The sequence below is a fragment of the Zootermopsis nevadensis genome, unplaced genomic scaffold (genome assembly GCF_977971745.1).
Source record: "Zootermopsis nevadensis isolate Lab colony 2312 unplaced genomic scaffold, Znev_1.0 Znev_ptg000039l, whole genome shotgun sequence".
In the NCBI taxonomy this organism is placed as follows: domain Eukaryota; kingdom Metazoa; phylum Arthropoda; class Insecta; order Blattodea; family Termopsidae; genus Zootermopsis; species Zootermopsis nevadensis.
The window spans coordinates 561,139-575,838 of NW_028259171.1; the positions used below are offsets into that span (position 1 = coordinate 561,139).

At 38.5% G+C, this 14,700-nt stretch overlaps 1 protein-coding gene and 1 long non-coding RNA gene across 6 annotated transcripts in view; both read right to left on the bottom strand.

Moving 5' to 3' along the window:
- Nucleotides 1–844: 844 nt before the first annotated feature.
- Nucleotides 845–5,236, bottom strand: LOC147871781 (uncharacterized). Its single transcript, XR_015538315.1, has 3 exons — nt 3,108–5,236; nt 1,196–1,761; nt 845–873 (listed from the first exon to the last, which is right to left on the bottom strand). It is a non-coding gene; the product is annotated as an uncharacterized LOC147871781 (long non-coding RNA).
- A 4-nt stretch (nt 5,237–5,240) lies between these two features.
- Nucleotides 5,241–14,700, bottom strand: part of LOC147871782 (uncharacterized) — a 119,733-nt gene continuing 110,273 nt past the window's right edge. For 2 of the 5 annotated variants that reach the window (XM_087360159.1, XM_087360157.1), the window contains 4 exons: nt 13,616–13,713; nt 11,988–12,071; nt 8,006–8,174; nt 5,247–5,549 (listed from right to left, as the gene is read on the bottom strand). In XM_087360159.1, the coding sequence (XP_087216285.1) occupies nt 8,136–8,174; nt 11,988–12,071; nt 13,616–13,713 (221 nt within the window). In that variant the 3' untranslated portion in view covers nt 5,247–5,549; nt 8,006–8,135. Of the gene's footprint in view, nt 5,550–8,005; nt 8,175–11,987; nt 12,072–13,615; nt 13,714–14,700 lie in introns of all 5 variants that reach the window. The other 3 variants (XM_087360158.1, XM_087360162.1, XM_087360161.1) reach the window with 3 other exon arrangements.

Consider the following 14,700-nt stretch of genomic DNA (forward strand, 5'->3'; position numbering starts at 1 on the left):
AAACCATCCAACCTCAAGTACTTAACTTAAAAAAAAGAACTTAATACCACCTGGTTCAGCAACCGACAACCTGCCCACAATCGGTGAATTTTTGCAAGACATTTAGCACACCAAAATTACTACAACGTTCGCCCCCTTTTGAATTTCCCAACGCATCGGGACGTCCCGAATACCAAGGATTGTCGACCACGACGTTCGGTATCCAGGCATAGGTCGATATACTATCTTAGATTAAGCCACGACCACTTCCTTTCCAATTTATTATTCAGTGCCATCCTCTAATTCGACGCCATATAATCTGAGATACTGAAAACGCGTCATTAAATAAAATACAAAAAATTAATTTTAATCTTGCTGCCGCCGGTACAGCAGCTCTCTGTAAGAGTCGATATACGGAGATAAGTTCCTAATGTCCTTTCGGGTAAGTAGGAACTTTGTTCTGCGCTGATGTCGGCATCCTGATGAGATAGCCGTGATCCTCAGTAGCTCTTGGCTCAATGTTTGCCACCCTTGGAGGTAACAACCAATTCCCGCCAAACGCTGCCCTTGGCTTACGATGGTGTGAGTACCTGTTCTAGAATGACGTCCAGACGCCACCCACAAACGACCAACTAACTAACTAACTAACTAGATGCCTTACGAAACACTAAGGTTCATCACCGAATTAACCAAAGCCCTCCACCGGACCCTGTCCTGGGCCAACGAAATCCAGTCTCCTTCAACTCCTATCTCCCATAGATCCCGCCTGAGATTATCCTCCCATCTACGTCTAGGTCTCCCCCAGGGGTCTCTTCCCCTCAGGCTTCGACACCTCTTGTCCCATCCATGCTATCTCTGACAAGATCTCCTCTATTTCATCAGGTGAGGGTTTGTCTGCTTGACACAAAAATACTTATGGCAATATCACGTAATCATGCTCGCACCAGATTCATTATTATATAATTACACAATTTATACATTATCTTTAAATGTGTTGTCCTTCATGATGTAAGTTACTATGGTTCCCCGTCGAAAGAAATTTCTTTTCAGGAACAGGCAGAAGTAATATTTGCACTCATTTAATCTGAACGTTTTCATTTATCCGACATGTATTAAGCAGGTTGGGTCAGCAGTAACGCAATTCACTTGGTGTTGGAAGGTACGACAGGTTGCCTGACGTGTTTCACATTGTGCGTCGTAAAATCAGAATACTCACGCTTCAACTTCTTTACTGCAACTGTGATGTACCCTGGGATACCAGCGTTCGCATAATTGGCTTATTAATTATCGTGAGTCAAAACAAACTTTGGCATCTGGTATGGTTATTTATTCTTTGATTTGTGATTCATTTAACAAAGCTGTCAGTAGCTCAGACTACACAGCATTAAATGAGGTGGTTAATGAGTAAGGAATCGAAAAGGACATGGAAGGAAGTGGTCAAGTCCTAATTTAAGATATTGTCTCTGCATTTGTCTGGAGGGACTGACCAAAACATGAAAAGCCTCAGTCAGGATAAGTGGTCTCTGGGCCAAGATTCGAACCTGGAACCTTCTGAATATGAAGCGGAAGTGCTTATATATGTCTGAATTTGATACATTGTTCTATGAAACCATAATGACTTCAATATTTTAATTAATGTTTTGTTTATGGCATTGATTGCTGTATAAAGAAAATTCATTTTCCAGGAAGCAAATGTTACAACTTACCTCTATTTCCTTCTCCACATATATAATATTCCTCTCCTGAAGTGATGGGAAGTTCCGTGAAAGCCTAATTGCTCCACTGCACAGAAAGAAATTAAAATATTTCCTTTACATTATAAATATGCAGCTGTATAGGATAGACGGAATGCCATTTAATTTAAATAAGATACAGCTGATGCTCTCACAGTGTTAGGTCCCCCTTAAGAAAATAGATGAAAAATGTATAGAGTTTTAAGTAATCTATATTATTTTAGAACCTTTAATAACAGTTGCATTCTATTACTATTAATATAAGGTAATAAATATATTAAAAAGGTTTGATGTTTCTAGTTTAAAAGTACCACTGTTAATTACTGTTAGTTCATTTATTACATTTCATCGCACATTTATCAGTGAACGTAAGCGAGCGGAAATGTTAAACACTAACCCCTCTTGCGTAAGGTGAGGAAGGGTCGTGACTTTATCGTACACCACGCAGTGCCCAGACACTTGAAGCAGGTGCTACAAGAAGTTGCTGCAACAGCACTCAACACACTTGAGGGTTTTAGGAATGTAAGGTTAACATATAAGTAGAAACACAGGTATATAAAGAACCATACAGGACAGTGTAAGATATTTACAGCAGATTTTGTCGCACACATATATGGATGCAAGGGAAAGAGAATGCACATAGTAAGTTAAACTGAGAAACATCCAGACAGTTAACAAAAATAAACACATATTGATTGATTGATTGATTGATTGGTTCTTGGATTGTTTAAAGACACTGCTCCAACTTCAGAGGTTATACAATATTTAACGTGAAGGGGTAGGATGTGTCTCTAATAACCTGTCCTCCTGAACTGTCAAATTCACCTTCTCATGGTTCTTACTGAAAACGCCCTTACGGATGATTCACCGCAGTATAATTGTTCCATCAGTGCTGACATTTTTTCCCTCATACCCCTGCTAGTTAAAAATTTGCTCTTTGACATCTGTGAAGAAATGAAACAAAGAGAACAGGCGATGCCATGAATGAAGTCTATGATTTTTTTTTCAGTTGATAAAATAATATATTGTAAATTTTATGTATTCAAAACTTGGTACAGCACTCTTGAGAACAGAATGGGACATTGTAATCAAAATTTTAAAGTATTTATTGTGGGTCTAGAAGATATTCTAATAAAAATTATTTTTTTATTAGTGTCAAATTTCTACAGCTGACATAACTCAAGTTTGTCTCGTGGTTTACGAGATGAAACATGCAAAGTGATAGGTAAGTAAAATGGTAATGGATGGAACACAGCTTTTCCCAAAGAGTTTTTATTTTGTTCATATGAATTCATTACACACACAATGACATTGTATAAAGAAACATATGACGCTTACACGGTTACACGGGCACACAACGCAACATCTTCCAGCTAGCGCCAATATCAGACCAACCTGTCAATACTGACGGCCTTGTATACTCCACGCCAGCTGTGAATTGGTTGAAGTCGACCTTCTCCCAACTTCTGACGAATCCAGCTTCCGCATCGTTGCCAGGCCAGTACCATGATGATATAGCTCCACACTTTTTTAACCCTGAGGTCATTTTCGTGCCCCTGCTGCTCTAATTCTTAGGAAGGGGTCTTTGGTACCTATTGGTTAGTAGGCTGGGTGGACCCGAAAGTTTGTATAGATGCAGTCGTGAAGAGGAATATGCTTGGCCGTTGAACCCACGGTCTGCTCGTTACAACTACAAGGACAGCTATCTCATGAAGTCAGGGTAACGTCAGGAGTGCCGCAAGGGAGCGTATTAGGTCCCTTGCTATTCCTAGCTTATGTTAATGATATTTGGAAAAACATTGATTCAAATATACGGCTTTTCGCTGATGATTGTATAGTATACAGGAAAATAATGGATAGTAGTGACATTGATAATTTACAGACAGATATGAATAGATTATGGGAATGGGCGGTAGAAAATGAAATGAAGATAAATCCAGGTAAAAGTAAAGCAGTCAGCTTCAATAGAGCTAGGGTGAAGGATAAGCTGAGTTACTTTTTTGGGGATCAATTAATTCCAGAGGCAAATAGCTTTAAGTACTTAGGAATACTTATTCGCAGTGATCTGAGCTGGGCAGATCATGTGAATTATACACTAATTAAAGCATGGAAGGCTCTCCATTTCGTAATGCGTATACTGAAAAAGGGAAATAACAATACGAAACGTTTGGCTTATACGTCGCTAGTGAGACCGATACTTGAATATGGAGCTGTGTGTTGGGACCCTTACAGGGAAGGACAGGTAAGAGCACTAAATCGGGTGCAGAAGAGAGCGGCTAAATTTGCTAATTTCACGAACGAATCTGGTTGGGAAACATTGGCACAGCGTAGATTGATAGCCCGAATGTGCGCCCTTTTCAAAGCATACACGGGGGGCCGGGCTTGGAAAATGATAGAGGATAGATTATTAAAGCCATGCTACCTGGGCAGGGACGATCATACTCGGAAAATTAGGTCTAGGAAACAAAGAACGGATGTAGGCAAATATTCCTTTGTAAATAGGACCATAAGAAGCTGGAACCAATTACCTCCAGGCGTGCTAGAGTCTTTCTCCTGTAAATTAGGCACCTTTAGAAAGAGGGTCAGAAAAGTAGTTACAAGCTAAGGGTTATTAAGTTGGGAATAAATGGTGATAAGTGAAGTGAAGTGTCTTAGTCTCCAAGTGATGAAGGGCTGTAGTTCTTTGGGATAAAATTTTCATGTACTGAGAGCGGACTTTATATTCTACTCTTAAGTATTGTGATTAATTAGTGGATGTGTGTTTTTTTTTATTGTGTGTCAGATGTTTTATTTTGAGTGTGGTATGTTGTATTGTTGTGTCTCATTGCATTGTTGTGTGAGTGCATCAGTTCATGACGTTTGTAATACATTACAGTTATTGTCTTATGTCTAGGTGGTATTAAGTTCTTTTTTTTAAGTTAAGTACTTGAGGTTGGATGGTTTGGTAATTTATGAGTTGGTTGATTTTGAGTGGGATGTGTTGTTTTTGTTGTGTCCTTTTTTATTGTTTTGTTCTGTCTCTGTGTTGATGTATCTCATTGTATGTTGTGTCTTATGGTTTTTGTTGTGTCCTTTGTTTATTGTTTTGTTGTGTCTCATTGTGTTGATGTATCCCATTGTTTGTGTGTCATATTGTTTTTGATGTGTCCTTCTGTTTATTGTTTTGTTCTGTCTCTGTGTTGATGTATCTCATTGTTTATTGTGTCTTATTGTTTTTGTTGTGTCCTTTGTTTATTGTTTTGTTGTGTCTGATTGTGTTGATGTATCCCATTGTTTGGGTGTCATATTGTTTTTGTTGTGTCCTTTTGTTTATTGTTTTGTTCTGTCTCTGTGTTGATGTATCTCATTGTTTATTGTGTCTTATTGTTTTTGTTGTGTCCTTTTGTTTATTGTTTTGTTCTGTCTCATTGTGTTGATGTATCTCATTGTTCTGTTCTGTCTCATTGTTTTGTATGTTATTGTAGGACACTGCCACCGGGTATAAACCCATTTGCAGTCAATAATAAATAATAATAATAATAATAATAAATCTTGGCTCCAAAAGTCTTAAAAGATTCAGATGTAGTTGTACACTGCGACAATGTTGTCATAAGAGCAATAATCATGTCTTATTTATTTATAAGTACAAATTTGTTGTAAGATCTGATTTATGCTACAGGTAGAATCTTGGAGGATTATGAACTAATATAAAATAGCATTTAAAAGTGATAAGAATGCATTTTATGTAATTGATTTCAGTTGTTTATTAGCTTACTTAAAAAAATAATCTGAAATTGTGAAATATATTTAATGTACCTACCAAAGTTAGGTTAGTTTCCGCTGTTGCGTGAATGGGCACTGGAAAACAGAAACGTAACTTTAGCTGTTTGAAGTCGAGGCTTGCGTAATTAACATTTAAAACTTTAGTCCGTTCACCAAAGTAAACAACGCATTTCCATTACAGATATTAACGTGATGATTTTAAGGAAATAATCTCTGTTTACTCTAATAATCATATGAAACCCGTAAATACATTTACAGGGTCACATTTTTGTATTATGAATATCCGCTCATATCACGAAGACTGAAATTTCCCACGGGACTCATGTTCGCAGATCTGACGATCTGCGAACACCTGACGTCCAAAACTGGAAATGAATGAAAAGGTCGTGGTAACCCAGTCACTTCTTTTTTGGATCAATTTCAATTTATTACCCATTAATAATCCGATCCAGTCTGAGCTAATGGTCGCATCTTTTAACAGACGACAATTAAATAGCATCGAGGCGCCGTGGAAAACTGAAATCTGTATGAAGAGTGAAGTATCAGTCGTTGAATAATTAGTTTTGACATGTTACCGAGAATATTTGTCCCCAGAAGAGAGTGGCAATCGCTTTTCACGAGAATAACCACGTCTCCCCCCCTTCCCCTGCTACCGCCATTCGACTGTCATCGCTGTCTCACAGTAGTCTCAGGAGGCGCGTACAGATTGAATCGTCTCGTACGTTACGTTATTGTCGCCTGATGTCTCGCTGTTCGTGTCTGTGGCAAGGAAATCATCAAACTGGACGATAAAAAAGCTAGTTTAAGGCTTCGACCGGGATGTTCTTTTGTTAAATCTTATGTGGTACCGCCTGATTCGACTTCTAATGGTTAAGTGAAGTGTTTTCTTCGCGGTACGGTCTGGATTCGTAAATATTATGAAGACGAGCTTCGGCTTCAAAGGTTTAACCAGCTGATTTTCGTAATGATGAGGTGTAGTGTTTTCTTCGCGGTACGGACTGAATTCATAAATAATATTCAGACGATCTTCGGCTTCAAAGGGTTAATGCAGATGGTTCAGCCACGCGTTACGACCAGAGGCTCGGAAGCATGAAATCCAAGAAAAGTGATGGTTCAGTACAAACAAATTAACAGTACTTTTTTTTTAAAGTACAGTGTGATTCAGAAGTCTCTGATCACCTTTAAGAGCATATTGCCCTTGCTTATCTTCATAGACACTCGAAGACTTTCAGAACAGGGTAAAGACAGCTGAACGATTTTCACAAAATTATTTCCACTAATTTAGCTAGACAAACTCTGGAATGGGCACACACAGTCAGAAGACGAGTGGTCCTACTGTAAAAGTGGCCCATTTGCTAAAGTTCAGTGAAAGTGTTTTTGTCTCGCTGAATAAGTCACTTTATTTAGTTGTAAGACTTGATGATAGCCACGGTGGTCTAGCGGTTTGAACGCTGGCCTTGTAATCCTGGGATCTCGGGTTCGATTCCCGGCGGTGCCAGAATTTATAACTTGTGTTGGGCAAGGCCGTGGTCTGGGCAACACGGAGTTTTCCTCCGTGGCATCCCAACAATTACTCCATTCACACACAGAAGAAGGCAATGGCAAACCACTTCTGGATCATCTGCCAAGAACGTATATGAACAGGTCCCAGTCCGAGAAAAGGATGGAAGGATCCTGTTCATATGGACCTGTCGTCAGACAGAACACTAAATAATAATAAAGACTTGATGTACCACGTGGAACCTTTAGGATAGTTCCAGGTAAGAAGTGAAGGTCATCCGAGACGACACCGGAACCTAACATTTGATATAAACAAGCAAAACCGAAGTTTGTCACAAATTAAGGCTTATTTGTTAGATTAATCTACTTGTGGGTGCTGTGTCCATGTAGGCCAGACGTAACAAGCATTAGTTAAGCTTCTCGTCCGACAATGAATCCGAGGCAGACTTGTAAGACCGCGAAGTAATTGACTTCACTAGTGGTTTTAGCAAACTCTCGTTTTTGCAGTGGGTCTTCAATTCACTTACAAACAAATCTGAATAAAGTAATTCTTTGCCCGCGGTTGTGCTTCGTGCACGATTAAATCTACTTGAACGATCGATCCGACGTTTCGGAGACTGTCTCTGTCTCCATCATCAACACTGATCGCCCAAGAAGACTTAATTGCATTCAGCCGTCGTGAAAGCTTAAAATAGTATGTATTCGTATTGTTGTTATCACAGTGTAATCTTGGAGACTGGATCGATACCGTGCAAGATCCGGTTTGTAGTTGACTATCTTTTGGGATGCTGCATCGTGCAGACTGGTAGAAGTTTATCATCGCCCTGATGTAGAAGGCAATAAGCATCTCTGAAACTTCGGTCTCTAGGGAAATCGTTTATTGAGTAACAACAGTGACATCCCATTCCCCATTTCTTGTTGGAATAACAAACAATGGTATCAGAGTTTATTGTCGTGATGTTATTGTTGCAACAGGGTTATCCAACAATTACCTCGTTTTGGAGTGTTACGACAATAAGCGTGGTACTTACTGCGCTATGAACTTGGTTATGTTCACTTGGGTCGCTGTTTCGCCATTTCCAGACAGTTGTAGGTTCCAGCTGGCGTTTATACTTCGTGGGCCAACAATGTGGGCCATGACTTCGGTTGGTTTGGGCAGCGTCATGCGATGACGGCAACTGCAAACCTCTCCGACACATTCTGAATTCAGAAGGAAAGAATTATTTTCTTCAATTTATTCTCTCCCAAAGAAGGAGCAGTGTGGCCCGTGCTTTTTGAATGGAAAGTGTGATGCATTTGTTTTGAATCGGTGCACTGTTGGACACAATGAAAGATCGACGTTAGCGAAGTCGAACTTTCGGGCTGCGTTTGTTACCATAGAATTTAGATATATCGATTAATGCTTCTAGTTCGATTCACGTTACACCTGACAACTGGAAGCAATGTTATTGCCAGTGTAATTGGTTTTTTTATCCACTTCAGCTGTTGATCACCTCCAGTGAGCCAATTATGATATAAATCCAGTTAACGTTGAATGAATGCCATTAAGAATGAATTTGTATTGTGTTTTGCGTGATAACATTTTCATGTTAAAATTTTCCTCAACAAAAGTAGTCAAAATTTATTAAGAGATATCAATTCTATGGCGCATTCTAAGTATAACTAAAATACTGTTAGATGGCTGTCTTCTGGGTTGTAGCGCCGTGTAGTCTGGTTGGAGTTTGCCGACGTTTCAGAGATAATGACTTATCGCCCTGATGATGCGATAATCTCAAATGCTACTGGAGAAATATACTAAAAGTCGCAGGTTGACTTTCATTTCGATTCGTACCTATTCTTCTAAAACATTCTTTACGTGGAATTTAAATAGAACGTTTCAGATTTCTAATACTGAACTCTCGACATCTCTTTCTTGGGGACGGAGAGTATCGTGTTCCTGCTCGCTTGAAACATCCGTATCATCCCACAGTGATGAATTTATTCCACGAACGTCCTTGGTCTTAGGACCGACACTGGTTTGACCGTAGCACGTAAAGTATCGATTATAAAAACCCCTCTTTTCATTGCAAGATGTTCGTCGACGTCGAACCTTGACCCCTTTTCCGAAACTACCGATAATTACGCAGTCCTTCCCCGATTTAACATTCCTTGCGGTTCGTACTTGTAATTTTAATATGACATTCCGACCCCTGGCGTCCGAAGACCGTGGTTTCTACATATATCTTCGTATTATTTGATACCACGTGCCCTTCTTTTATTAAAATCTAATGCATTTCTTATATCTTTAATCTTTTCTCTGTTCCCATGAGCTATTAATTTCATGGCTCGCAGAAATCTCATTTGTCTTTCTCTCTTTCCTTTCTAATTTATTTTCTTCCTTCATTTGTCGGTGTGTATAATCCTTATTACAGTGGTGAAGATGGGTGAGAAATGAAGACAAATGTTTTCGTCAGAAAACCTAAAGGGAAGAGACAACTTTGATGACCTACATGTAGATGGGAGGATAATATTAAAATGGATTTTAAAGTTTATCAGGTTATGAAGGTGTGTAGTGGACTCGTCCGGCTCTGGAGAGTGTCCAACTTCAGACTTTTGTGAACACGGTATTGAACATTAAAATTTCTCACAAGTATGTGAATTTTCTTGACTAGATGAGCAATGGTTGGCTTCTAAAGAAATCGTCTGCTGCATGGACCTCGTTCCTTCTCTCCTTCCTTTCAATTAGTTTTAAGTAAGACTTCCGTGGAGGAGTGTTCATACGCCCACATGGCGCATGACTGGTTTCACTCGAATGGATTTAGGTGGAAAGAGTTCGTATTTTCCGCGTAATCAAATTTGCATCAGATCTCAGCAGCTTCTGAGTGACGTTTGAACTTCACACACCTGTTGATCGACCGTACTTCTCTCTCCGTGCTCCTCTTTTCAGTGTGGGTGGAAGGAAATTGGTTGGATAGAAAACGAAATCCCAATCAAGTGATCGTATTCTGAGAGAAATAAATCGAGGGATTACTGATCTGTTCACTGTTTCTATAAATATTTCTTTGTAATTGTGTGATTGTCAAATTGTGATTAATTAAATGTAATATAAATAAGGATTAGCAAATTTGTCAAAATAACATTATTGAATACTAGGTCTAGACCCATGAGAAATTGTTTCCGAGAGTAAGTTCGTTGCCTTTTTTGGTAAACAGCCACGAAATTTTAATAAATTACGTTCATTTATAGCAGTGCAACCCGAGAGTGGAACCTTTGAAGCCGGAATCTCGTCTAAATAATATTTAAGAATTTGGCTCGTACCGCGAAGAAAACACAACACTTGACCGTTAAGAAGATTAGCTGGTTAACGCTTATTTAAGGAAATTATCTTCGTTCACGTTAAGATTTATACGAAACCCACAAATAAAAAATGTTTTTATACTGATTCTTGAAACAGATGGTACATATATTTACCGCTGGGCTTTAAATGGTTGAACAGCTGACAGATCCTGTCAGAGACTGACTGAAATGCTGTGGTCTTTACCTGACTTTAGAAATTGCGATCGCGAAATTAGAAGTCAGAATTTATGGAAATAACTGAAGTTACGTCGTGTGAACTTTTTCGAGTTCTGTAATAAATGGAATATTTCTTGACTAATTGAGTGTACTGAAAGTTTCTCAAGGACTCTACTCCATTATTTTTAAACCTTGTGAATGGTCGCCTTCGCTTTGCCTCAAGGTTAAGATTTTTCATGGCTTTTATGGAACCTGATGGCCCATTATCGTGTTCACAAGAGCCCGTTACTGGCCGCTAACCTAAGGCAGCTTAGACCAGTCAACATGCTCCAATCTCAACTTCCTTAAAGGCCATTTTAATATTATTCTTCCATCTATATCTAAATCTTTCAAGTTGTCTCTTTTCTTCAGGTTGTCCAACTACAATTTTACCAATCCGTGAATCTCGAAGTGATCATGTTGATAATGTCTAGCGAAGAATTAAAGTTTTCTCCGCCTTCAGGTATTAACCCACTGTTGTTTGGTACTTTCAAACCACAAATTCGCATCGCCAGCGGGGACCTCGTTCAATTCTTGTTAGTTTAATGGACTGTAGGGGTCGTTGCGATGAGCTCGGTGATTACAGCCCGCTGAGTCGTATCCGACATCGCCTGACCCTTCTGTGACAGACAGTAGATCAAACATCCCCTGCCGTCGGTGTGTCAGTGTCACCGGTGCAAAGGAATAACTGGACTTGGAAATATTAAATATCGGTACAGTTCTACATTCACGGAATACGAAGTCTGTGAGTTTTCGGGTTCTCGTGGCAACAGATGTGGACGTGGCTCTCAAATGAGCCCACATTCGTTTACTTTTTACCGGAAGGCGTCTGTCACAGAGACATTTTCGAATTGATTTTATTGTTTCAAGGAGCGATTTTGACTACTGTCGGTGAAAATCTTGTAGTGCTTTCCGTGAGTCATGCAGCTCCTGCCAGGAGCCGGGAAATGATAGTTCCGAGTTCCGGTTTATCAATGAAGTGTACAAAGTATAAAAAGCCAGAGATTTGGTGGTGTAATTAATATACATTACCACTGAAAATAGCATGGATTGCCGTCTTACCGAGGAAGTAGTTTATGTGGCACATTGAGAGCCGAGCATTCCATGCTGTGTAATTTATTCAATTGGTTAATTCAATTAAGTTTGTTATTTATGATCTTCTGGTTTGGCTGTAGAGCCATCTGGACTTCTAGGTGGGTACCAATGTCGTAGCAGAACATGCTGCCTTCAGTTTCAGCCCTTCAACGTTAGTATCTACCTATAAACAGTTAACGAGCGTCATTCTAAGTCCGTGAATAAAATTACAGGCTGGTGCAGTTACAAGGAGTTCGATTCCCGTCTCGGTCTTTCGGCGGTTTTCCTGAGGTTTTGATGCTGAGTGGTAAGTACTTGCTTATGTACGTTTAATTCTAGTGTCGCCCTTACCTGGGACTGTGTACTTTAACGATGTGTTTTTCTTGCCGTCATGTGGATTGGACTCACCACGATTTTATAGGTGCATCCAGGAATAACCCAAAAATCGTTTACAACGTCTACGTAGTCTGGGATGGAGACGTTTTCTGCGTCCTACAAAGAACAGGATGCACGTTATCTCTAACGGTTAAATCGCTTTTGTTTGGGAAATTAAACGTAGGGGGGTATGACGTCACAGATGTTCGTATTCCATGACAGAACGAAGCACATACTGCATTATTACGAACAGTGACTTGTCAATAACTTATTTCGTTTTGTTTGAATTTTTAAGTAGTTTAATTTGCCTTAATTTTTCAATATCGCACTGATACCGTTTAGACAAAGTAGTCATTTTGTTTAGTTAAGCACGACATGAATACGTATGGGGGGAGTGTAGGTATGGCTCCATTCATTCTTTACCTGGGCACCCGGTGGGGGTGAGTAATTTGATTACCGTCTGCTTCACTCCAGGGAAATAAACCTGGTATATCTATTGTATTAGCTCCAGGACTTTGAAAGAATGCCGCTACTAGGAATCCGATCATGGTCTGATGAGAGGTCAGTGATTGCGGAAATCTGTCGTATATAATTCCTTATTAAATAATAATATTTCTTCTGTTGATCGGCAGATGTACGTATTGAATCAGTAGGGGCAGCTGAATGATATTATGTGACGTACTCCAGTGGGTACTGAAGAAATTATTTGTTGCCTGTCACTTTATACGACTGTACACGTGGAAAGTAATAAAATAATATTAAATTACACTCCTCGACTTCAGACGGTTTTATGTTTGTTCGGAATTTTCTAATTATGTTCATTCATTCATGGGTTTTGTTTATATCGCTTAGGTGGATGGGTCAGAGTTTTGTTTCAAGTATCACCTTACAATTGCACATTCTATTTGAAATTAGTTGGGGTAATTTTATTTGCTGCTATATTTTATGTAAATGATTAATAGCGTGCACACACTCCACATACGTTCTTTTTGAAAAGTTTTTTTTTCCTAGGCGCTTATTATAAATCCGTTTTTTTTTTAACAGAAAGTTATAAATTACATAGAAAATAGGTGGGTTGCTTGAATATTGAACTCTTTAATTTTTTTTTACGATTTTAAAATAAAAATAATTCTAAGCACGAAATAATATTACGTTTTTCCGGGAGGTGGCAGTGAAACCTGAATTAATTCAGACGTAGATAAAATTAGTTGGCACAATTTTGTTAATATAACTACCCACATGTGGCGTGGGCATTCTAGTATCACATTTATCGGATTGATAATGGAGGCGAATTAAGATTTTCATGCAAAATTCTGTTCAAAGAGCAGTTACATTTCGGGGAATTTAATATACGATAATAATAGACGTGTTTACTTATCCTTTGTCGTATTACGTAAAATATGTCAGTAAAGTAAAGTTGAACACGACGGGAGTCGCTGGATTACGTTCACTATTTTGATATTCGTTTTTGAAGCTTGAATTCTGAATTCAGAGGATAAGAAATTTAAACATAAAAAACGAGCAGTAGTTTTCGACGGATCTCAGGATTCGTTGAATCCCAGTCTCTCTTATAAAATAGTAAAAATCACTTACATGTGGCGATTTTAAAAGAAAGATATTTCATTCTGGCTTTATCTCGGGAAACAGATGAAGCCACTCACCTTATTATCGATATGCTTGTAATAGGACAGCGTTTTGCAGTTGGCGGACGTGTTATTTGGTTCCACATGCAAATTGTAACTGGACGGTAGGGTTCCAGCTGCAAATATAGACACGTAAATCATCAGCATCTATAAAAACAACTGTGTTTCCCTCGCATGCTAGTGCAGATCATCTAAGGCAGTGGTATTCAACCTTTTTTGTTCGCGTACCCCCAGATATAATTTCTCTTCAACTTTGTACCCCCCAAAGTTGTTGGTGTATAATTCAAGTTATACGTAGTATATAATCTACATCTAAAATAAATTAAATAATTACATTACTGATTATTCAGTGTTTATCATAAAATAATATTTTTTTAAAAATTTCACGTACCCCCTAAGATGTCTTCGCGTACCCCCAAATATAATTTCTCTTCAACTTTTTACCCCCAAAGTTATTGGTGTATAATTCAAGTTATACGTAGTATATAATCCACATCTAAAATAAATTAAATAAATTACATTACTGATTATTCAGTGTTTATCATAAAATAATATTTTTTTTAAATTTCATGTACCCCCTAAGATGTCTTAGAGTACCCCAGGTTGAATACCACTGATCTAAGGTACTTAACACCTTCGATTGTCTGTTGTCGGAAATAGCATTCCGATAAAATATGGAGCTGATCCTGACAATACAAGGTCTTAACAATACGAACAAGTAACCAAAATTGACCTTAATTATTTATTATTGATTCAGATAAATTTAATTTGAAGATAATAATGCTCTATTGGACTTATTCTTACATCCGAATAATCGCATTTGGGTCCTTGACGGATTGAGCCAGATATTTTTGAAATTAAAAAAAATAAATTAGCTTTGCTACCTGGAGGTGGCTAACGATGCATTGTATCTTACCGCCTCTGCCTTTGTACAGTGTATAAAGTATCACTGAACAAAGAAAGTTTTATTCTTTTTGAAAAGTTCCAGTCGGAGTAACACAGCTAAAATTTTACGTAGTAAGTTACTTAGATGCAGTTGATTAATTTTTGATTTAATTGTTTTGTTAGTCAGTGCTTAGTTACTTGGTTGTTTAGTACGTTCG